The following is a 23,467-nucleotide window of genomic DNA, read 5'->3' as shown; positions in this document are numbered from 1 at the left end:
ACGTCTATGAGGGTGCCCTTGTTTACAGAGTTAGGGTTGTACCTGGTGGGTTCCTTGATGATTTGCGTGAGATTGAGGGCATCTAGCTTAGATTGTAGGACTGCCGGGGTGTTAAGCATATCCCAGTTTAGGTCACCTAACAGGACAAACTCTGAAGCTAGATGGGGGGCGATCAATTCACAAATGGTGTCCAGGGCACAGCTGGGAGCTGACGGGGGTCGGTAGCAGGCGGCAACAGTGAGAGACTTGTTTCTGGAGAGAGTAATTTTCAAAATTAGTAGTTCAAACTGTTTGGGTATGGACCTGGAAAGTATGACATTACTTTGCAGGCTATCTCTGCAGTAGACTGCGACTCCAGTTTAACTCCAGTTTAATGATAAAAACAATAGCAGATCTCGCTCCGGAAGTCATCAACCCGATCGGAAGTAAATTAGAACGTTGGAGGCGGTATAATGCATAGAGCCTAAGATTAAACGTTGACACTGTCTCCAACACATTTTGACCATGATGACAGTGTCCCACAGGAGATGTTTAACAAGGTCCCTAGTAGCTGTCTATAACCTTTCCCTGCTCTCATGCTGTGTGGCTTTTCACTCTTCCTCATGGACCTGTGACAGGCAGCCCTCACGGTGATCTCTCCTGTCAACGTATCTTTGTTAGATACTGTGTAGAAGACATGAATAACAATTATTTTTAGCTAGCAAATATAGCTAGCAAGCACAAATATAGCTAGCGCACATTCTCAGGTAGATTCTGTCAACGTTACATAATTTTACGAAGTAACTAGCTAGCTACAGTTAATAGTTAAATTAGCTAATGATTGTAGCTAGCTAACATATCTGTCACTGACTTGGTACTCACCTTCATAGTTGTCTATGTAGCTTCCTATATACATATTGAACCCCTTTTCATTCTTGCTAGCTGGAGTCTCGGAGGCTGATTTAACAATTTGATGTACATCATTAATATTAATTTGAGGCAAGTCCTGAAGACACCTAGTAAAAAAACTGTGACATAGTGGTAGTAATGGTATATTGTCGATAACAACTAGGATGACCTAAAAACACAATCCTATGGAACAATCCTTGGATAGCTTTTCAGAAATCACAGATAAATTGGGCCACATGGGAAACTGAAGAAACTGTATTTATTCCATGATATAATTAAAAAGCAATTTTGGATTAACCAATGATTAACCAATTTTTAAATACAGTAGATGCAACTTAAGACATTTTTTATTTTAAATCTTTTGGACATCAGAGCAAATTTGAGGGAATCCTATTTGAGTTAGAAAAGGAAAATATATAAGTAAGATATACAAAACCTTGCAGAGAGCCTATCCAACAGACAATATTGTAGAACAAAAATGATAAACTATTGGAACCAAGACTTAAAAATAACTAATTGAGGGGATATTGGAACATAACCAACAAAATTACAGTTCATGAATATGTACGCTTAATCCAGTATAAATGAATGTATCAAATATATTACACGAGACAAAATTCACATTCTACAGCACAACGGCAGAGTCATTTCTGAAGTGTGAAACTAATAACCACTCAATAATCCATGTCTTCTGGGAATGCTATAGGGTCCAAAAGTTATGGGTGGAGTTCGAAAGTTGGTTGTTAGAAGTATTACAACGTAAATTAAATTTGTATCCATCTGTCTGCATATTTCAAGACGTGGTATATCAGGGTGCAGGGAAATACTGATGGGTTGGACGATACTTTTCTCATCAATCATCTTGAAATAATGTATACATAAAAACTGGAAATGAACCAATACTCAATTTCTAACACAATGGAATGGTCAAATACTTTATCAAAATGTTGAAAGTGTGTAAGCGACAGAGAAAATAATGGTGCTGTTTTAGGCCATGTGGCTGAGAGTGATGTGGGCGCTGGGTCTTGGCAGGGGTGATGTTGTGGATTAAATCAAATCAAACTTTATTTGTCACATGCGCCGAAGTGTAGTGTTTACAGTGAAATGCTTACTTAAAAGCCCAACAGTGCAGTTCAAGAAGAGTTATGAAAATATTTACCAAATAAACAAAAGTAAAAAAAATAAAATAAACAAAAGTAAAAAATTAAAAAAAGTAACACAATAAAATAACAGTAACAAAGCTATAAACAGGGGGTACCGGTACCGAGTCAGTGTGCGGAGGTACAGGTTAGTCGAGGTAATTTGTACAGTTACTATGCATAGATAATAAACAGCGAGTAGCAGCAATGTACAAAACAAGTGGAGGGGGAGGGTGGGTGTCAATGTAAATAGTTTGGTGGACATTTTATTAATTGTGAAGCAGTCTTATGGCTTGGGGGTAGAAGCTGTTAAGGAGCCTTTTGGTGCTAGACTTGGAGCTCCCGTACCGCTTGCTGTGCGGAAGCAGAGAAAATAGTCTATGACTTGGGTGACTGGAGTCTGACAATTTTATGAGCTTTCCTCTGACACCGCCTATTTATATAGGTCCTGGATGACAGGAAGCTTGGCCCCAGTGATGTACTGGGCCGTACACACTACCCTCTGTAGCACCTTACGGTCAGATGCTGAGCAGTTGCCATACCAGGTGGTGATACAACTGGTCAGGATGCTCTTGATCAGGGGTGTCAAAGTCAAATGGACGGAGGGCCAAATAAAAAATTTAGCTACAAGCCGAGGGCCGGACTGTTCGAATGTTCATTGAAACATTTTTAAATGACGCATATAGTCTAGTGAACCTAATTGAACCTACTGAAAACCTAACAAATATATTCCAATATGATCAGATAAATAAAGCAATATTTTCTTATGGCTCTGTCAGTAATCTTTAATTTTCAACAGACACAAAAGACAAATTTCCTTTATATAAAAATCCCCATAACATGAACATTAAATGAAAGAAACCGGTATTCAAGGCACCATCAGTAGCCTATATTTTCTATTTTAGCAAAAGTGGGCTAAATTTACTTCAAAGAAAAAAACAATAATAGCAATTTTCTATCATCCACTCAACTGAAATATTTTAAAAATATAATTGGATTGAAATACAATAAAATAAAGTGCAAAAATCTATTAATCAAAAACAACACTTTGTTTAAGGAGAAGTAACATGCAGTGAAAACAAATATTAAACTTTAACTTTTAAACTTGAACTGAGTAAAAACTCTAAATATGTGATTGCACAGTAATGTTCACTTGTTTGAGGTTGAGGGTGATACTTGGTGGTGTCCCATCTTTTCCAAAAGTTCATCAATGTTCGGGGTAAGGCTCTGAGCTGAGGAAATCCTCAGAATTGAGTGGAGGTGTTCAGCAGTAAGTCGACTTCTGTGTGATGTTTTGTTCAAGTTCATCAAAGAAAACAGTTGTTCACACAGGTATGTGCTGCCAAACATAGACAACGTTTGAGCAGCCTGGATGCGCAGCTGGGGCATTGTGTCGGGGAGGAAACGGGCGAACTCCGCAGCACCCACTGCCGCATATTTTGCCCTCAGTGCATCATTGCATTGGAGGTCAATCAACTCCATTTGGAGGTTTGGTGGTGAGCTTTCCACGTCAACAGCAAATGGGTTACCGAGCAGTTCCAACCTGCTTTTTTGTGCTTCAAAGTCAGCAAATCGGCGTCGAAAGTCAGCGGCAAGCATACCTATTTTATCAGCCAACTGTGCGCTCGGGAACGCACTGGTAGAGAGCTTCTCTTTCATGGTCTGGCAGCTGGGAAAGTGGCTCAAATTTTCTTTCCGCATCTGCGTCTCCCACAGAGTCAGTTTGGTTTTAAATGCCTTCACTGTACTGTACATATCAGAGATGACACGATCCCGACCCTGCAGCTGCAAGTTCATTGCATTCAGATGACTCGTAATGTCACACAGAAAAGCCATTTCACACAGAAACATTTCGTCTCGGAGTTGTGTTGTGTCTTTCCCTTTGCTGTCCAAGAACAGACAAATCTCCTCACGAAGCTCGAAACATCTTTGAAGCACCTTTCCCTGGCTTAGCCATCGCACCTCTGTGTGATAAGGCAAATCACCATGCTCCGTTTCTAACTCCGTCAGAAATGCCTTGAACTGGCGGTGATTCAAACCTTTGGCTCTGATAAAGTTAACTGTGCGCGTGATGATGCTCATTACATGCTCCATTTTCAAGGCTTTACCGCACAACGCTTCCTGGTGTATGATACAATGATAAGCTGTCAGCTCACCTGTCGCGTTTTCCTCTTGCATCTTTTCCCGTATCTTCGCCACCAGTCCGCTCCTGTGTCCACACATCGCAGGTGCTCCGTCGGTTGTCAAACCCACAAGTTTTTCCCAAGGCAGCTCCATCTCATTTACACATCTTGACACCTCTTCATACAAATCATGCCCCGTAGTTGTGCCATGCATAGGACGTAAAGCCAAAAACTCCTCTGTCACGCTTAGGCTGGAGTCCACTCCGCGGATGAAAATTGACAACTGGGCAATGTCAGAAATGTCGGTGCTCTCATCCACAGCCAAGGAATATGCAATGAAATCTTTTCCCTTTTTCACAAGCTGCTCTTTTAGATTGATGGACAACTGGTCTACTCTCTCGGCAATGGTGTTTCTGCTCAGACTCACATTTAAAAAGAGTTGCCTTTTTTCTGGGCAAACTTCGTCACAAACTTTAATCATGCAGTTTTTGATGAAATCCCCTCCGTAAATGGCCGGGTGATTTAGCGATCTCTTCTGCCAAAATAAAACTGGCCTTGACAGCAGCCTGGCCTTGTGATTTGGCTTTTTGAACAGAGCCTGTCGAGATTTGAGGCCTCGTTTTAATTCCTCTGCCTTTTGTAGCCTTTGTTCCATGTCCATATTCTTGTTTTTGTCCGCGTGTTTCGTTTCATAATGTCGTCTCAGATTATACTCTTTCAGTACCGCCACACTTTCTCCACACAGAAGACACACAGGTTTTCCAGCTACCTCCGTGAACAAATACTCCGACTCCCACCTTGTTTGAAACCCCGGTTCTCAGTGTCCACCTTCCGTTTTGCCATTTTTGATGGGTATCTGAAAGTTAATTTTACTGTGATGCTGACAACTGCTGTGCCAATAAATATTGAAATGAAGCAGCCTACTGCTCGGTGCGTCACCGTTGCATTGTGGGAAATGTAGTATTGGTGCGTGTAAAAGATCTGCGGGCTGCCGGCTTGCTGCGGTCTGCGGGCCGGTTCTAATAATAAATCAAGATCATCCCAGGGGCCGTAAAAAACCTTCTCGCGGGCCGGATGTGGCCCGCGGGCCTTGACTCTGACATATGTGCTCTTGATGGTGCAGCTGTAAAAAAACAAAAAACAATTGAGGCTCTAGGGACCCATGCCAAATCTTTTCAGTCTCCTGAGGGGGAAAAAGTTTTGTTGTGCCCCCTTCACGACTCCACTACAGCCCCGTCGATGTTAATGGGGACCTGTTCGGCCCGCATTGTCCTGTTCGTCCACGATCAGCTCCTTTGAGGGAGAGGTTGTTTTCCTGGCACCACACTGCTAGTTCTCTGACCTCCCTATAGTCTCATCGTTGTCTGTGTGTTGTCAGCAAACTTAATGATGGTGTTGGAGTTGTGTTTGGCCACACAGTGGGTGAACAGGGGGTACAGGAGGGGACTAATTACACACCCCTGATGGGCCCTAGTGTTGAGGATCAGCATGGCAGACGTGTTGTTGCCTACCCTTACCACCTGGGGGTGGCCCGTCAGGAAGTCCAGGATCGCAATAGGAGGTGTTTAGTCCCAGGTTCCTTAGCTAGACCCAATAGACCAGAGGGTAGAGGTGGTTTATTTACGAGCAGACGAGTTTCATCAGGGTGCCCGCACATCGGCTTCTATATTGCTTTCTGTTTCTCTTCCGAGTGTTGGGGATTAGGGCCTGGTCTGTGTTGAGCAGTATGTCCTGTGCCGCTGACCTGTTGAAGTGGAAATATTCATCCAAATCCAAAAGCTTTTTTCTGTCATAGGACATTTATTTCTTCTGCATTCAGTGTGCAGTCTGCTCTGCCTTTCCTATCTTTTGGTAGTGTTGTCTGTCTTATATGAATGGCAGTGGCAGTATGAAATCAAACTTTTAGGGGCAGTTTCCTGGACACCGATTTAAGCCTAGTCCTGGACTAAAAAGCATGTGCATTCTCCATTGAGTTTGCTATTCAGTCCAGGACTCGGCTTAATCTGTGTCCGGGAAACCCTCCCTCAGAGTTGAAAATAATCTAGATCACAATGACAGTCCATCCAACCAGTGTGTGTTGTAATAATACTGATGTTAAGGATTTCTGAAATAGCCCTATCAACAGGGTGTGTGTGTGTGGGTGGGCGTGTGTGTGTGTCTGATATGTAGCTTTTCTCTGTCTAATGCCCATCTTTCCTTGCAGCCCACTCACAACAATGTTTACTGTTGTATACTATGGTTGTGACGATACACATCACAATAACTCTTTGGGCCTTTTAAAAACCTGCTGTATGTAAAATATTGTGTCCTATAATTTGGAAAATAAATAAATGTGATTCTGGATGGAAACATAATGATGTTTGTTTCCAACATTAGGGCTGTTTTCAACATCAGGGCTTTTCCTAAAGGAGTTAAATCTTCGTGTTTTGTTTCCTTGCCAGCATACTAATGAGTATCGTGATACAGGTATCATCCCGACCCTATTGTGTACCCTCACATAATCATGCTTATGTATTGTTATTATGATGTACACTATACTACCACTTCTTGCCAATTTATTACACAGGTTTGTTAAATAATTTGAATTCAATATTTGTTTGTTGTTTGATTGGTATGATTCTACTACGATGATTTTGAGGACAGAGAGACAATCAAGGCAAAACAATAAGGCTCTGTTAAAACATGTAATTAGTCCTATTATGCTGATACAAGCGGAGTACTTAACTTATGTGACAACTTTAACGTCCTGTAACGATTATTCCTGTTTGACACTACTTTTCCATCCACTGACATGTGTTTACACTGGAATAAATGCTGTGGCATTGATGTCCAGTAGGCCTAAGTGCAGTAAGTGGTTGGGTTCCGATTCTCTTTAATGAGATGTGTGTATTGGACTCGTTCAATCCCCCCATGCATTTACAAGCATTTGATTGGTTCAAGCAAGGGGAGTGTACATGAAACTGTATTGACTGATATTCGGCTACGGACATTTTCAGGTGTGTAAATGCATCTTAGGACTGTCTCCGACTAAAAATAAAATGGTGTCGAATCGAGGCTGTAATCGCTGCCAAAGGTGCTTCTACAAAGTACTGAGTAAAGGGTCTGAGTACTTATGTAAATATGATATTTTAGTTTTTTTTGTAATACATTTTGTAAACATTTCCAATAACCTGTTTTGCGTGTAGATTGATGAAGGGTGGGAAAAAACTACTTAATTTTAGAATAAGGCTGTAATGAAGAAAATGTGGAAATAGTCAAGGGGTCTGAATACTTTCAGAATAAATACATATATACATACACCTTAGCCAAATACATTTATCTAGTTATCTAGTTATCTAGTTGAAGTTGGAAGTTTACATACACCTTAGCCAAATATATTTAAACTCAGTTTTTCACAATTCCTGACATTTAATCCTAGTAAAAATTCCCTGTCTTAGGTTACTTAGGATCACCACTTTATTTTAAGAATGTGAAATGTCAGAATAATTGTAGAGTGATTTATTTTAGCTTTTATTTCTTTCATCACATTCCCATTGTGTCAGAACTACATACACTGAATTAGTATTTGGTAGCATTGCCTTAAACAATTTAAACTTGGGTCAACTTGGGTAGCCTTCCACACGCTTCCCACAATAAGTTGGGTGAATTTTGGCCCATTCCTCCTGACAGAGCTGGTGTAACTGAGTCAGGTTTGTTGGTCTCCTTGCTCGCACACGCTTTTTCAGTTCTGCCCACAAATGTTCTATAGGATTGAGGTCAGGGCTTTGTGATGGCCACTCCAAAACCTTGACTTTGTTTGGGGTCATTGTCCATTCGGAAGACTCATTTGAGACCAAGCTTTAACTTTCTGACTGATGTCTTGAGATGTTGCTTCAATATATCCACATAATTTTCCTCCTCATGAAGCCATCTATTTTGTGAAGTGCACCAGTCCGTCCTGCAGCAATGCACCCCAGAACATAATGCTGCCACCCCCGTGCTTCATGGTTGGGATGGTGTTCTTGGGCTTGCAAGCCTCCCCCTTTTTCCTCCAAACATAACGATGGTCATTATGGCCAAACAGTTCTATTTTTGTTTCATCAGACCAGAGGACATTTATCCAAAAAGTTCAATCTTTGTCCCCATATACAGTTGCAAACTGTAGTCTGGCTTTTTTTATGGCGTTTTTGGAGCAGTGACTTCCTCCTTGCTGAGCGGCCTTTCAGGTTATGTCGATATAGGACTAGTTTTACTGTGGATACAGATACTTTGTACCTGTTTCCTCCAGCATCTTCAAGGTCCTTTGCTGTTGCTCTGGGATTGATTTGCACTTTTCGCAACAAAGTACGTTAGTCTCTAGGAGACAGAACGTGTCTCCTTCCTGAGCGGTATGACGGCTGCGTGGTCCCATGGTGTTTATACTTGCGTACTATTGTTTGTACAGATGAACGTGGTACCTTCAGGCATTTGGAAATTGCTCCCAAGGATGAACCAGACCTGTAGAGGTCTACAATTATTTTTCAGAGGTCTTGGCTGATTTTCCAATGATGTCAAGCAAAGAGGCACTGCGTTTGAAAGTAAGCCTTGAAATACATCCACAGGTTCACCTCCAATTGACAAAAATTATGTCAATTAGCCTATTAGAAGCTTCTAAAGCCATGACATCATTTTCTGGAATTTTCCAAGTTGTTTAAAGGCACAGTCAACTTAGTGTATGTAAACTTCTGACCCACTGGATGGTGATACAGTGAATTATGAGTGAAATATTCTGTATGTAAACAATTGTTGGAACAATTACTTGTGTCATGCGCAAAGTAGATGCCCTAACTGACTTGCCAAAACTTATAGTTTGTTAACAAGACATTTGTGGAGTGGTTGAAAGACGAGTTTTAATGACTCCAACCTAAGTACATGTAAGCTTCCGACTTCAATTGTACGTACAGACAGACAGACAGACAGACAGACAGACAGACAGACAGACAGACAGACAGACAGACAGACAGACAGACAGACAGACAGACAGACAGACAGACAGACAGACAGACAGACAGACAGACAGACCAAAGGTTCTGTACAGGTGAAAACAGACAGCAAAAGTTTTCACACTTCACAGTTTATATGCATCCTACTTAAGACACTCCCCTTTTTCTCCAATCCTTACATTTTATGGTTCTACAGAAGCTAATAAAGAGGGTAACAGAATTCCAAACATTCATTACTCTCGTAGGAGAATCTGTCCTGACCTCAACCCCTCTTTCATCTAATATACAGATGTACATCTGTCTCCCCTGTTTCAACACATCGCTCTCCTCTCCTCCATCAAACACATTCCAAAGCCTTCTTCTTTCTTCTGAGAACCATTAACTTCTAACATAACCCAGTCTCTTTCATTTCCTATCATTCATTTAATATCTGTAAATGTAATGTAAATGTAATGTAATCTCAATGTTCAAAGTTTAGCCAATTCCAACCATACATACATACAATATATTAAAGGGGGGAAATGGCTACCTGCTGAGAGTAAATCAATAGTAATTGCTTTGCTATGAACTTCCTCTCTACCCCACTAGCTCTAGTGAATAGTGCTGTCATGGGCTTGGTTTGTTTATTAAAATATGTCTGTCAGTAATTGAGTTAGTCAGTAAGTCCCGTGGATAAGAGCCAAAAAATACAACATTTTTGCACTTTCTGATGGAAACATGAAACTGCTATTTTGACAGCCCCACTCATAATTCATATTTTCTCTCCTTTCCCAGGACCAGCTAAAGCCTGCGTTCACGGTGGCCAGCCTCCCAGGCACCACCAGTACCCACACGCCCACGGCCCCCACCACCTCTACCAGCATGCAGGTAAGCAGCGGGCCCTCCTTCCCAATTACCAACTACCTGGCGCCCGTCTCGGCCAGCAGCAACGTCAATGCCAACGGCACCATTCTCAAGACCACCGGTGCCTCCGGAGGGCAGGTCATGCAGCTGCCCAGCGGCTTCACCTTCATGTCAGGTAACTATAGCTATGCTATGCTATGCTATACTTTAATAAAAAATACTAATCTATGCTGTACTATACCATACCAGTCAGCATCCAGGGTCATGTTTTGATATTTTTTGCAACAGAAAATGAAAATGAGCGCCTGTATTCTTCTGCTTGGTGGCTAAAGGAGAACTCACCAGACCAAATATTCGTCTGTACAGTAGGGGGCCTTTAGTTTGCTGTTCGTTCGCTTTCTGACTGTGCGCGGTGTGTTATAGGCACCATCCGCCAGTGGACGACTGACGGATTTCCTTTTTGCCCACTTCTACATGTAGAATCAGTTGGCACTAGGTTAGCAAATTATGTCTGGCACTGGATAAGAGCGTCTGCTAAATGACTTAAATGTAAATGTACTAAGTACTCTCGGACAGTAGAAGCTCGACAATCCTACTGGTCTGTCTGTGTCTTAATGAACACAACCCATCTCTAAGGAGAAACGCATACCATTTACTGCAGTTTGTTTGTTTACTGGGATACATAGACATCCTTCTCTACAATGGAGTTGGTGTTCACCGGGATCAACTCGGTGACACATGCTTGTGTGTCACTCAAGAGGGTTAGTTCTTCACAAATACTTTTTAAAGTATCTAAATTACTTTCACATATCTTTCAAAGTAAGTATTTGGATATTTTTTCTTAAAAAATACAAGTAGTTGAATATTTGGAAATGTAATTCGGAAATACACTTGGTAAATTGCAATGTATTTGAAAATACTCAAGTACATTTTTTAATACAAACATTAAAGTACTTCCATGCATTTGAACCTTGGTCTTTTTGGTCCTAGGGTTATTTCAATTGTATTTGGAAACAAGTATTTGAAAATATTTTCAAATAATATTTATAGGAAATATTTCAAAAAACTTCAAATAGAAGTATGTAATTCTGCTAAATTATAAAAAATAAAAATAAAAAAATACACAGAAAATAAGTATGTAGAATACAAATACTTAAATAAGCGTATATTTGAATCCAGGTCTGGTTGTCGACATATTTTTTTGCTTTGTCATTATGGGGTATATTATGGGGTATTGTGTGTAGATTAATGAGGGGGGAAAATTAATTGAATCCATTTTAGAATAAGGCTGTAACTTAACAAAATGTGGGAAAAGTCAAGGGGTCTGAACACTTTCCGAATGCACTGTATAGCAAATCCTGTTTACAAGTGGCATATATTATACACCATCTCTCTAGATGGATACTGTAGCTTTTCTGGCACGATGTGATGTAATGAGGGGCCACGCCTGGTTCCTCAACACTCTGTCTGAGCCGTTGCTCCATGAAGTAGGACTAAATAATAATCTCAGCACTAGCTGCCCAATATTCATTGAATATTCATTACTAATTATAGGCAGAGCTCGGCAGCCCTCTCCACGATGGCCATTGTGTTGGACCTTCCAATTATCCCTCTATTACAATGGAAATCAAAGGCAGGAGCTGCTGAGCCCATATATGTAGACGTTTCCTTCCTGGATACTGGTGTTTTGTTATACATGTAAAACATAGCCAAACTGAGAGGACTTCCTGGAGATGTGAAATGCTCCATAAGGTAAACAGTTGATGTGGAGACGCAAGTCACGCTACTGCAACGAACCACCTTGAGGTCATAATTGCTACCAAAGGTGCTTCAACAAAGTCCTAAGTACTTATATAAATAAGGTATTTCATTTTATTATAATTTTTCTTAATAAAAAAAATAAAACAACATAACTTTGTCATTATATGGTATTGATTGATGAGGAACTATTTTTTTATTTCATCAATTTTAGAATAAGGCTGTAATGTAACAAAATGTGGAAAAAGTGAAGGGGTCTGAATGCTTTCCAAATCCACTGTATATCGCATACCAGACGGTGTCAGAGGAAGGCCCTAAATATTGTCAGACTCCAGCCACCCTAGTCATAGACTGTTCTCTCTGCTAACACACGGCAAGCGGTACTGGAGCGCCAAGTCTAGGCCCACAAGGCTTCTAAACAGCTTCTACCCCCAAGCCATAAGACTCCTGAACATCTATTCACATTGCCCCCCCCTCCCCTCTCCACACCACTGCCACTCTCTGTTTTCACCTATGCACAATCACTTTAATTAATTAACTCTACCTACATGTATATACTACCTCAACTAACCGCACATTGACTCTGTACCGGCACCCCCTGCATATACAGTGCCTTGCGAAAGTATTCGGCCCCCTTGAACTTTGCGACCTTTTGCCACATTTCAGGCTTCAAACATAAAGATATAAAACTGTATTTTTTTTGTGAAGAATCAAAAACAAGTGGGACACAATCATGAAACGGAACGACATTTATTGGATATTTCAAATTTTTTTAACAAATCAAAAACTGAAAAATTGGGCGTGCAAAATTATTCAGCCCCCTTAAGTTAATACTTTGTAGCGCCACCTTTTGCTGAGATTACAGCTGTAAGTCGCTTGGGGTATGTCTCTATCAGTTTTGCACATCAAGAGACTGAATTTTTTTCCCATTCCTCCTTGCAAAACAGCTCGAGCTCAGTGAGGTTGGATGGAGAGCATTTGTGAACAGCAGTTTTCAGTTCTTTCCACAGATTCTCGATTGGATTCAGGTCTGCACTTTGACTTGGCCATTCTAACACCTGGATATGTTTATTTGAGAACCATTCCATTGTAGATTTTGCTTTATGTTTTGGATCATTGTCTTGTTGGAAGACAAATCTCCATCCCAGTCTCAGGTCTTTTGCAGACTCCATCAGGTTTTCTTCCAGAATGGTCCTGTATTTGGCTCCATCCATCTTCCCATCAATTTTAACCATCTTCCCTGTCCCTGCTGAAGAAAAGCAGGCCCAAACCATGATGCTGCCACCACCATGTTTGACAGTGGGGATGGTGTGTTCAGGGTGATGAGCTGTGTTGCTTTTACGCCAAACATAACATTTTGCATTGTTGCCAAAAAGTTCAATTTTGGTTTCATCTGACCAGAGCACCTTCTTCCACATGTTTGGTGTGTCTCCCAGGTGGCTTGTGGCAAACTTTAAACAACACTTTTTATGGATATCTTTAAGAAATGGCTTTCTTCTTGCCACTCTTCCATAAAGGCCAGATTTGTGCAATATACGACTGATTGTTGTCATATGGACAGAGTCTCCCACCTCAGCTGTAGATCTCTGCAGTTCATCCAGAGTAATCATGGGCCTCTTGGCTGCATCTCTGATCAGTCTTCTCCTTGTATGAGCTGAAAGTTTAGAGGGACGGCCAAGTCTTGGTAGATTTGCAGTGGTCTGATACTCCTTCCATTTCAATATTATCGCTTGCACAGTGCTCCTTGGGATGTTTAAAGCTTGGGAAATCTTTTTGTATCCAAATCTGGCTTTAAACTTCTTCACAACAGTATCCCGGACCTGCCTGGTGTGTTCCTTGTTCTTCATGATGCTCTCTGCGCTTTTAACGGACCTCTGAGACTATCACAGTGCAGGTGCATTTATACGGAGACTTGATTACACACAGGTGGATTGTATTTATCATCATTAGTCATTTAGGTCAACATTGGATCATTCAGAGATCCTCAGTGAACTTCTGGAGAGAGTTTGCTGCACTGAAAGTACAGGGGCTGAATACTTTTGCACGCCCAATTTTTCAGTTTTTGATTTGTTAAAAAAGTTTGAAATATCCAATAAATGTCATTCCACTTCATGATTGTGTCCCACTTGTTGTTGATTCTTCACAAAAAATACAGTTTTATATCTTTAAGTTTGAAGCCTGAAATGTGGCAAAAGGTCGCAAAGTTCAAGGGGGCCGAATACTTTCGCAAGGCACTGTATTGTTATTTTTTTATTTCTCGTATTATTATCTGTATTTTTTGAAACTACACTGTCGGTTAGGGGCTCGTAAGAAAGCATTTCACTGTAAGGTCTACACCTGTTGTATACGGCGCATGTGACTAATACATTTTGATTTGTATATATTCTGGTTCATATTTTTGAAAACTTTGTAATATAAGGTGGCTGTCGCCTTTATAAAGGAATCTTTGATTCTGTATATTTGCATTGCCATGAATTCATTGTATTACTCTCACTGGAATATTGATATTAAAATAGGTCAAATCAGTACAGGAGGTCCAGGTCTCTTACAACTATGCAGTACTGGGCAATAACCACCTTAAAGCTTAGAAAGTCTTATGTCGTGTAGTGGCGCAGTCACTTATGGTAAGGTATTACCCTTGTTGTTGCTGGGTGAAGTCTGTATGTAGTGACAGTGTGGCTGAAGCTGTAGCTAGTTGAGGTAGCAGATCATTCTTCCCATCTGTCTTTTCTCTCCCATTATGACAGCAGGCTGAAGGGCAGCTTGGGAGCCTCTCTATCCCTTTCCTCCACTCTCTCTGCACCACCTGTCTGGTACATGACCAGTGCCAGGTGGAACAACAAACTACTTAAAAAAACTTTAAAAACTCTGAAATCTCAAACCCTAATAGTAGGGTTTGAGTAGGGTTAAAGAAACTGTCAATGGACCATATGACCAAGTGTGGCTATGCAACACCCTCCCACTGTTTAACTCTTCCTTTTCTCCTCTCCAACCTGCAGCAGGCACTTCGCTCCCCCCCGGCACCCCCACCATTCCTCTTAGCCAGCTGCACCAGCACTCCTTGGCCATCCAGGGGCAGACGCTCACCTCATCGCAACTGACACAGCAGGGACAGCAGGCCGTCTTCCGCTTCCCCACTGCAGTCTCCCTAGGTCAGTCAGTCTGTCGAGAGAAAGAAAGAGACTAGTCTGTTTGTCGATAGACTAGTCTGTGTCTGCCTGTGGAGAGAGAAATCTTGCACACCGTTAGAGCCTGGCGCAGTCCAGTCAATGTGGTGCTGGGTGTAAGATGTGCGCTACAGAAACACAGAGCCCTTTTTCTCCCCTTCCTATATCAATGGGTAAGCGGGCATCCCCTGCCCCAGTTGTGTTTTTTGAGATTCGTGGGATGATAAGGCCGATGTCTTGAGGTCTTTATAAAATAAATGTGATTGTAAGAGGGGGGGAATTGGGTATAGGCCTTACTACAGATTTCCATAAATGGCTAGTATTTATCTTTCATTTGATGCGGATGTAGTTACTCATGTTCTGATTTGTGCTCCGGGAAAAAATAGGGAGACTAGTCTGTCTGTCTGGCTGCAGAGGGGATGTACAATGGATAACAGGCATGAGGCAGGCATGAACTTTAGTTGATTATACGTAGGTGTATGAAACCATGTCCAAAACTGTATGGGTCAAAATTGTAGTATTATTATAATTTATGTGTTCTGACATTAAGATAGAATAGTGTACAGGTGAGTGAGCAGGTGTTTGGTGTTGCCTGTTCTCCTCCAGGGGGAGGGATGACCCAGCAGCTGCAGGCCATCCAGGTGCACCCCACCACACATGCCAACGACAGCAGCTCGGAGATATCCCAGACCTCCTCTGTCTCCACTGGTAACTATCCTTTGATAAACACAGGGCTGTACAACTCTGGTTATGTGTGAGAAGCTGAAGCCATAGTCTAACTTAACTCTAACGTATCTCTCTGAGTGAGCTGAGTGGGTGAAGGTTGTAGTCTACAATACTGTTATGAGGGTCAACTAAGGTTGAACAGAATGGACCATCTGGTGGTGCCATCTGGTGGGCAATGTCTCTTATAAACTAATCTTTCTTTGTCTCACACACTAACTTTTCTACTCCCCCCAGCGACCATCGTCACATCGTCAGTGCCCACATCTATGGCGGGTCACATGATGTACACCAGCCCCCATACAGTGATGTATGCGTCCACGCCCACGCTGGCAGATGGTGGCCTGGCTGTGCTCAATACCTTTTCCCAGGGCCCCTCGGCCATGCAGGTGTCCCATGGACAATGCCAGGACACAGGTGAGACCATGCTAGACTACAGTAGGCTACGCTGGGACACAAGTGAGACTACATCAGTCATGGGCTAATGGGGAACCAGGGAGGGGGAGGTTGATTGACGTATGAATTAGACCTGGGTTCAATAAGTATTTTTTTCTTGACAATATTTTTAGTTGGGCAGATTGAGCTTGGAACTTTCAAAATGCTCCCATTCCAGGCAGGCTCAATCAAGTGCTCAAAGGATGAAAACACATCCTATTTGAACCCAGGTCTGGTATGAATATAGCTATATAGTCAGGATGTTGATTATGACAGGCTAGTGAGTTTGATCATGACCCAAAGTGGGGTGGTATACATTACACACCATGCACATAGTGTCTGTATATATTCAGTGATAAAATGTTAGTTTAGATGAGAGTGCTGTGTTCTTCATGTTGTTTGTGTCCGTCTCTCTCTGGCTAGGTGCTGTCCCTCAGGTATTCCTTACGGCACCCTCGGGCACCATGCAGATCCCAGTCTCGGCAGTGCAGCTACACCCAGTACGGCAAGACCTACATTTTACAAGTGAAACTCTCATATTCTATCTGCAACCAGCATGCCACTGACCTGCACTAATGCATCCGGACAGAGCACTGTCTTCTCACTGTGGAGGGATAGGGTTTGTCCTGCCTCCTGTACTGTTACTGTATGTGGATGATATAGTCCTATGACATTTGGACAACACGTGTGACACAAGCAAAACCATATGTTATTTGGAAGACTGGTTTTGTTACTATAATTGAGAAAGTCATGCAAGATTGAAATTTCAGATTGACTAAAGTTTAGGAACAGAATATAAGCCATTGTGTTTCAAGAGCCCTAGTTAGAGTACATAGTTACACTGTAACAACACAAATGACCAAACTTGTGCAAAGTGATGCTTTTAGAAAAAGCTTTCTTATCTAAAAGAGATGAGCGTCTGCTAAATGACTTAAATGTAAATGTAAATTTAAGTTAGTAAATTTAATGTCAATAATTTGGTGCTTAGGCAGCAGGGTTTGAGTCTATTCCACTTCATTTCCAGTCAATTCAGGATATTCTCTTAACAAATATCAATTAAGTGAATTAAGATCAAATTCATATTTACAGTGAAGGCCTGGCAAGAGGCAAAAGGGACTGAAAAACAACAACAATGTTAGACAAAACGGACAACACAGACCGAAGAAACTGGCAACAGTACAAATACAGCAGGAAAAAAACAGTGGATGTGTGTATGTGTGCAGGCATGTGTGCGGGTGGTATCAATGCTTTTCAATGAGGAAAAATTGTCATTTGAATTTGGTTTAATTCATGAATTTACAGGAATGGAATTGAAATTAAATTGACCCTAACCTTGTTGACCCTAACCTTGTATTGTGTGACAGAAGGCTACTCAACAATCACAAATTAAAGCATGCAAAGTGGAACTGAGGTCTTCAGTGGCGCATGCTGACGTTGATGTGTTGTGTTGCAGATGGTGATTAGTCAGAAGTCGAGCTACAGCAGCAGTAAACTGACAGAGCTGCAGATGGTCAACCTGGACACCACACAGAGCGCTAAGAACGACTGACAGAGAAACGCATGAAAACTGGCCAAATAGACCAAGACTCTCTATTTATTGATGCCTTAGCACTTCATTTTACACCTCTGTTGCTTTACAGTAGAATACTGTAAGTAAACAGTCCATTCGGAAAGTATTCAGACCCCTTGACTTGTTCCACATTTTGTTACATTACAGCCTTATTCTATAATTGATTCAATTGTTGTTGTTTTTTCTCTTCAATCTACACACAACAGCACACAATGACAAAGCAAAAACAGGATTTTAGAAATGTTTACACATTTATTACAAATTAACAACTGAAATATCCAAAGTTTGGGCTCACTTAGTAATTTCCTTGTTTTCAATGAAAACATACATGAAATGAGTTGTAAAATGAATAGGAAATATAGTCAAGATGTTGACACGGTTATAAATAATGATTTTAATTGTGTCCTTCAAACTTTGCTTTCATCAAAGAATCCTCCTTTTGCAGCAATTACAGTCTTGCAGACCTTTGGCATTCTAATTGTGAATTTGTTGAGGTAATCTGAGGATATTTCACCTCATGCTTCCTGATGCACCTCCCACAAGTTGTATTGGTTTGATGGGCACTTCTTACGTACCATAAGGTCACGCTGCTCCCTACCTCTTGAAACTAGGGGGCACTATTTTTATTTTTGGAAAGATAATGTTCCCAAAGTAAACCGCCTATTTCTCAGGACCAGATGCTAGAATATGCATATAATTGACAGCTTAGGACAGAAAACACTCTAAAGTTTCCAAAACTGTCCAAATATTGTCTGTGAGTATAACAGAACTGATATTGCAGGCGAAAGCCTAAGAAAAAGCCAATCAGGAAGTGACTCATGTTTTGAAACCGTTGTGTTCCTATGTTCCCCTATTGGCCACTGAAAGGGATATCAACCAGTTTCCTTTTTCTACATATTCCCTAAGGTGTCTACAGCATTGTGACATAGTTTCACGCCTTTATGTTGACGAATGAGTGTAAACGACTACATTGCGTAAGTGGCCAGCTGAGGGCTCTCAGAGTGATTCTTGCGTAAAAGACAGAGGTAGTCATTTTTCCTCTCGCTCCTACTGAAAAGCCAATTGTCCCGGTTGATATATGGAATAGATATTTGAAAAACACCTTGAGGATTGCCATGTTTCTGTCGATATTATTTGAATTTTTTCCGGTGTTGTTGTGACCGCTGTTTCCAGTGGATTTCTCAACATAACGTGACAAACAAACGGAGGAATTTGGGGTATAATAATCTGTAAAGCATAATTTCAAAATCTGAGATGACAGGGTGATTAACAAAAGGCTAAGCTGTGTTTCACTATATTTCACTTGTGATTTCATGAATATGAATATTTTCTAGTAATATTTTTTTGACCCTGCGCTATGCTAATTAGTGTAGTTGATGACAATTCTCCCGGATCCGGGATGGGTAGTTCCAAGAGTTAACATCTCAATATGGTTGTGATCCGGTGACTGTGCTTGCCACTCCATTATAGACAGAATACCAGAATATAATATCCATTATAGACAGAATACTGACTGCCTATCCCCTAAATAGCTCTTGCATGGTTTGGAGCTGTGCTTTGGGTTATTGTCCTGTTGTAGGAGGAAATTGGCTCCAATTAAGCGCGGTCCACAGGGTATGGCATGGCATTGCCAAATGGAGTGATAGCCTTCCTTCTTCAAGATCCCTTTTACGCTGTACAAATCACTTTACCACCACCAAAGCACCAGCAGACCATCACATTGCCTCCACCATTCTTGACAGATGGCGTCAAGCAGTCCTCCAGCATCTTTTCATTTTTTCTGCATCTCACGCATGTTCTTTGTGATCCAAACTTAGATTTGTCTGTCTATAACACTTTTTTCCAATCTTCCTCTGTCCACTGTCTGTGTTATTTTGCCCATCTTAATCTTTTCTTTTTATTGGCCAGTCTGAGAGATTGCTTTTTCTTTGCAACTTTGCCTAGAAGGCCAGCATCCCGAAGTCGCGTCTTTATTGTTGACGTTGAGACTGGTGTTTTTCGGGTAATATTTAATAAATCTGCCAGTTGAGGACTTGTGAGGTGTCTGTTTCTCAAACTAGACACTCTAATATACTTGTCCTCTTGCTCAGTTGTGCACTGGGGCCTCCCACTCTTTCTATTCTGGTTAGAGACAGTTTTCACTGTTACTCTGAAGGGAGTAGTACACAGTGTTGTACGAGATCTTCAGTTTCTTGGAAATGTAGCCTTCATTTCTCAGAACAAGAACAGACTGACGAGTTTCAGAAGAAAGTTCTTTGTTTCTGGCCATTTTGAGCCTATGATCGAACCCACAAATGCTGATGTTCCAGATACTCAACTAGTCTAAAGAAGGCCAGTTTTAGTACTTCTTTAATCAGGACAACAGTTTTCAGCTGTGCTAACATAATTGCAAAAGGGTGTTCTAATGATCAATTATCCTTTTAAAATTATAAACTTGGATTAGCTAACACAATATGCAATTGGAACACAGGAGTGATGTTTGCTGATCATGGGCCTTTGTACAAGCTATGTAGATATTTCGTACAAAATCAGCCATTTCCAGCTACAATAGTCATTTACAACATTAACAATTTCTACACTGTATTTCTGATCAATTTTATGTTATTTTAATGGACAGCAAATGTGCTTTTCTTTCAAAAACAAGAAAATTTCTCAGTGACCCCAAACTTTTATATGGTAGTGTAAGTATTCAGAACCTTTACTCAGTACTTTGTTGAAGCATCTTTGGCAGTGATTACAGCCTCGAGTCTTCCTGGGTATGACACTACAAGCTTGACACACCTGTATTTGGAGAGTATCTCCCATTCTTCCCCACAGATCCTCTGAAGATCCTCCCATTCTCCTCATCCAACCTCTGTCAGGTTGGATGGGGAGTGTCGCTGCACAGCTATTTTCAGGTCTCTCCAGAGATGTTCGATCGGGTTCAAGTCCGGGCTCTGGCTGGGCCACTCAAGGACATTCAGAGACATGTCCCGAAGCCACACTTGCGTTGTCTTGGCTGTGTGCTTTGGGTCGTTGTCCTGTTGGAAGGTGAACCTTCACCCCAGTCTGATGTCCTGAACACTCTGGAGCAGGTTTTCATCAACAATCTCTCTGTACTTTTCTCTGTTTATCTTTGCCTCGATCCTGACTAGTCTCCCAGTCCCTGTCGCTGAAAAACATCCCCACAGATGCTGCCACCACCATGCTTCACCGTAGGGATGGTACCAGGTTTCCTCCAGAGGTGATACTTGGCATTCAGGCCAAATAGTTCAATCTTCGTTTCATCAGACCAGAGAATCTTGTTTCTCATGGTCTGAGAGTCCTTTGGGTGCCATTTGGCAAACTCCAAGTGGGCTGTCATGTTCCTTTTACTGAGGAGTGACTTCAGTCTGGCCATTCCACCATAAAGTCCTGATTGGTGGAGTGCTGCAGAGATGGTTGTCCTTCTGCAAGGTTCTCCCATCTCCACAGAGTGACCTGTCTCATAGCTCTACAGACAATTTCTTCGACCTCATGTTTGTTCTGATAATTCACTGTCAACTGTGGGACCTTATATAGGCAGGTGTGTGCCTTTCCAAATCATGTCCAAGCAAATGAATTTACCACAGGTGGTCTCCAAGTTGTAGAAACATCTCAAGGATGATCAATGTTAACAGGATGCACCTGAGCTCAATTTTGAGTCTCCTAGCAAAGGGTCTGCAATATTTAGGTAAATAAGTAAAAAAATCTAAAAACCTGTTTTCGCTTTGTCATTATGTGGTATTGTTTATAGATTGATGGAAAATGTTTATTAGATTAATTTTAGAATATGTAACAAAATGTGGAAAAAGTCAAGGGGTCTGAATAATTTCCGAATGCACTGTACACAAGCACGGAAGGGTGTGTGTTGTTAACCCTTGTATGTTAGTAGATGTTTGAAAAAACATATGTATTCATTCACTAAAGCAGAGGAAGGAATTTAAGTGTTCACTACATCCCCTTTTCTATTGGGTGTTTTATCTTTTTGTTTATATTTTTTAGGAAGATCTGTAAGTAATTGCCATGTGAACACGATGCAGGTGCTGCAGCTTCACACGTCAGCCAAAGATACATTAATTGTCTGAATGTTTGTGTGTGTGTGTGTGTGTGTGGGGATTTATAAATGGGTGGGGAATGCGGGACATTGAGGTTAAAGGCATTTGGAAATGTACATAATTATTTTTTAAATTGAATCAAATTGTATTTTTAGCCTGTTTCTGCGATGGCATGTAGTTGTTTTCTATTTAGTTGTTTTGTGTGTGTGTGTGTATATATGTGTATATGCAACTAATTTGCATATACATCAATTATTTACACACTATGTATGTAAATTAATGTAATATTCGTGCATATTATGTTGATTTATATATGCGGATGGGAATTGACATCCAGGACAATTTATTCTTTACAAGTCAGTGCAAAGACGCTGGATATTTGTTGACGTTTTCCATTTTGACATCTGAGAGTATTTCTTAAAGCAGGATTAACGAGTTGGCTAAACCTTACTAAATAAAATAGTCTGAAACAGCCACTTACTGGACTTCCTGCTTGATCTGTAATGAGTAGTATTTTGATTTCAATAACTATTTTTACATTAATTTATGAATCTTAAAGTATAAACATGAATATTGAGTAGGATAACCTTGAAACGGGCATGATAAACATGTTTAAATAATGAGCTAGTTGGATAATGTAATGATCCTGCATTTTGAAATACAAACCAGCTTGTGCCAAACTGACAATGATAGTGGTGAAGAAATGCATTTTCCCTAGTGATGAATTCTTTCTAGAGTGATCCACAATGACCCCTTGCCTTGCTGAAGGCATTATTGCCATGTAGGCTACTGAAAGATACTGTTATGTTCTCTAATCAGGGCAGATGTGAGCAGGACACTGGCAAGCTCCTGTGTAGAGGTATTCACAGGTCCAAAAAGGTGGACCTGGACCCGAGGGCAATCAGAACCGACCAGAATGGATAATTAAAAATACATGGGGACCCGGATACGAGAACAATCAGACTGAACCCGAATGGACCAGAGGACAACTCAACCTAGACCCGACCGGAGTACCACTGAAGTACCCCATCATGTGCATTTTACCAGTAAGCGTATGGTCTCGTGAGTCTTTTCAACTACCCCCTGTGGCTAGGCCAAGTACCCCCAGGAGTCCTTGTACCCCTGGTTGGGAACCACTGCTATAGGCTATGCAGAGCAGTGGTCGGATCTATCAGCTGTAGTTACATAGAGCCGATAACAATTAAACAGGACCAGAGGGACAAGTTAGAATTTCAGACCCGAACCCAATGGGGCCCGGGGCTCTGGTATATTGGGTCCACACAGACCTGTGACGACCTCTACTCCTGTGCCGTTTAAGAGTTAGACATAAAGCCAAGATAATACACTGTCATTTTCAATGGTTTTCTGCTATTCTCATAAACTGAAATAAAAAGGGTCTATCCACGTTCTATAGGTGTACTGTATTATGGGTTTGTTAGTGTCCTTTTAACCATACCTGGGTTCAGGTATTATACATAGTATCTTTCAAATACTTTAAGCATTTGCGTTAGCCTGTCTGGAGTGCTAGGTGGGTGTGCTTTGCACTTATGGGACTTTTCTATTGGTTCCATCGCAACAGGCAAGCTCATTCAAGCACAACTTAAGTATTTTAAATGACTTCAAATAGTGTTTGGACCCAGGTCTGCTTATACAGTAACATGGTTAATCAATCAATCTGTCATTCTATTGCCTCTGGACCATTTACATTACATAGCCAAAAGTAGGTGGACATCCCTTCAAAATAGTGGATTCGACTATTTCCAACACACCCATTGCTGAAAGGCGTATTAAATCGAGCACACAGC

General features: G+C 41.2%; 1 protein-coding gene across 4 annotated transcripts in view; it reads left to right on the top strand.

Moving 5' to 3' along the window:
• The window catches only part of LOC118402412 (serum response factor-like), a 72,389-nt gene extending 49,287 nt beyond the window's left edge, over nucleotides 1-23,102 (top strand). For 3 of the 4 annotated variants that reach the window (XM_035800602.2, XM_035800619.2, XM_035800595.2), the window contains 6 exons: nucleotides 9,886-10,129; nucleotides 14,712-14,864; nucleotides 15,486-15,587; nucleotides 15,840-16,019; nucleotides 16,461-16,537; nucleotides 17,491-23,102. In XM_035800602.2, the coding sequence (XP_035656495.1) occupies nucleotides 9,886-10,129; nucleotides 14,712-14,864; nucleotides 15,486-15,587; nucleotides 15,840-16,019; nucleotides 16,461-16,537; nucleotides 17,491-17,586 (852 nt within the window). In that variant the 3' untranslated portion in view covers nucleotides 17,587-23,102. Of the gene's footprint in view, nucleotides 1-9,885; nucleotides 10,130-14,711; nucleotides 14,865-15,485; nucleotides 15,588-15,839; nucleotides 16,020-16,460; nucleotides 16,563-17,490 lie in introns of all 4 variants that reach the window. The other variant, XM_035800610.2, reaches the window with a different exon arrangement.
• Nucleotides 23,103-23,467: the final 365 nt, after the last annotated feature.

Source organism: Oncorhynchus keta, chromosome 2 (assembly GCF_023373465.1).
Source record: "Oncorhynchus keta strain PuntledgeMale-10-30-2019 chromosome 2, Oket_V2, whole genome shotgun sequence".
NCBI lineage: Eukaryota > Metazoa > Chordata > Actinopteri > Salmoniformes > Salmonidae > Oncorhynchus > Oncorhynchus keta.
This window is presented reverse-complemented; position numbering and strand designations above follow the sequence as displayed.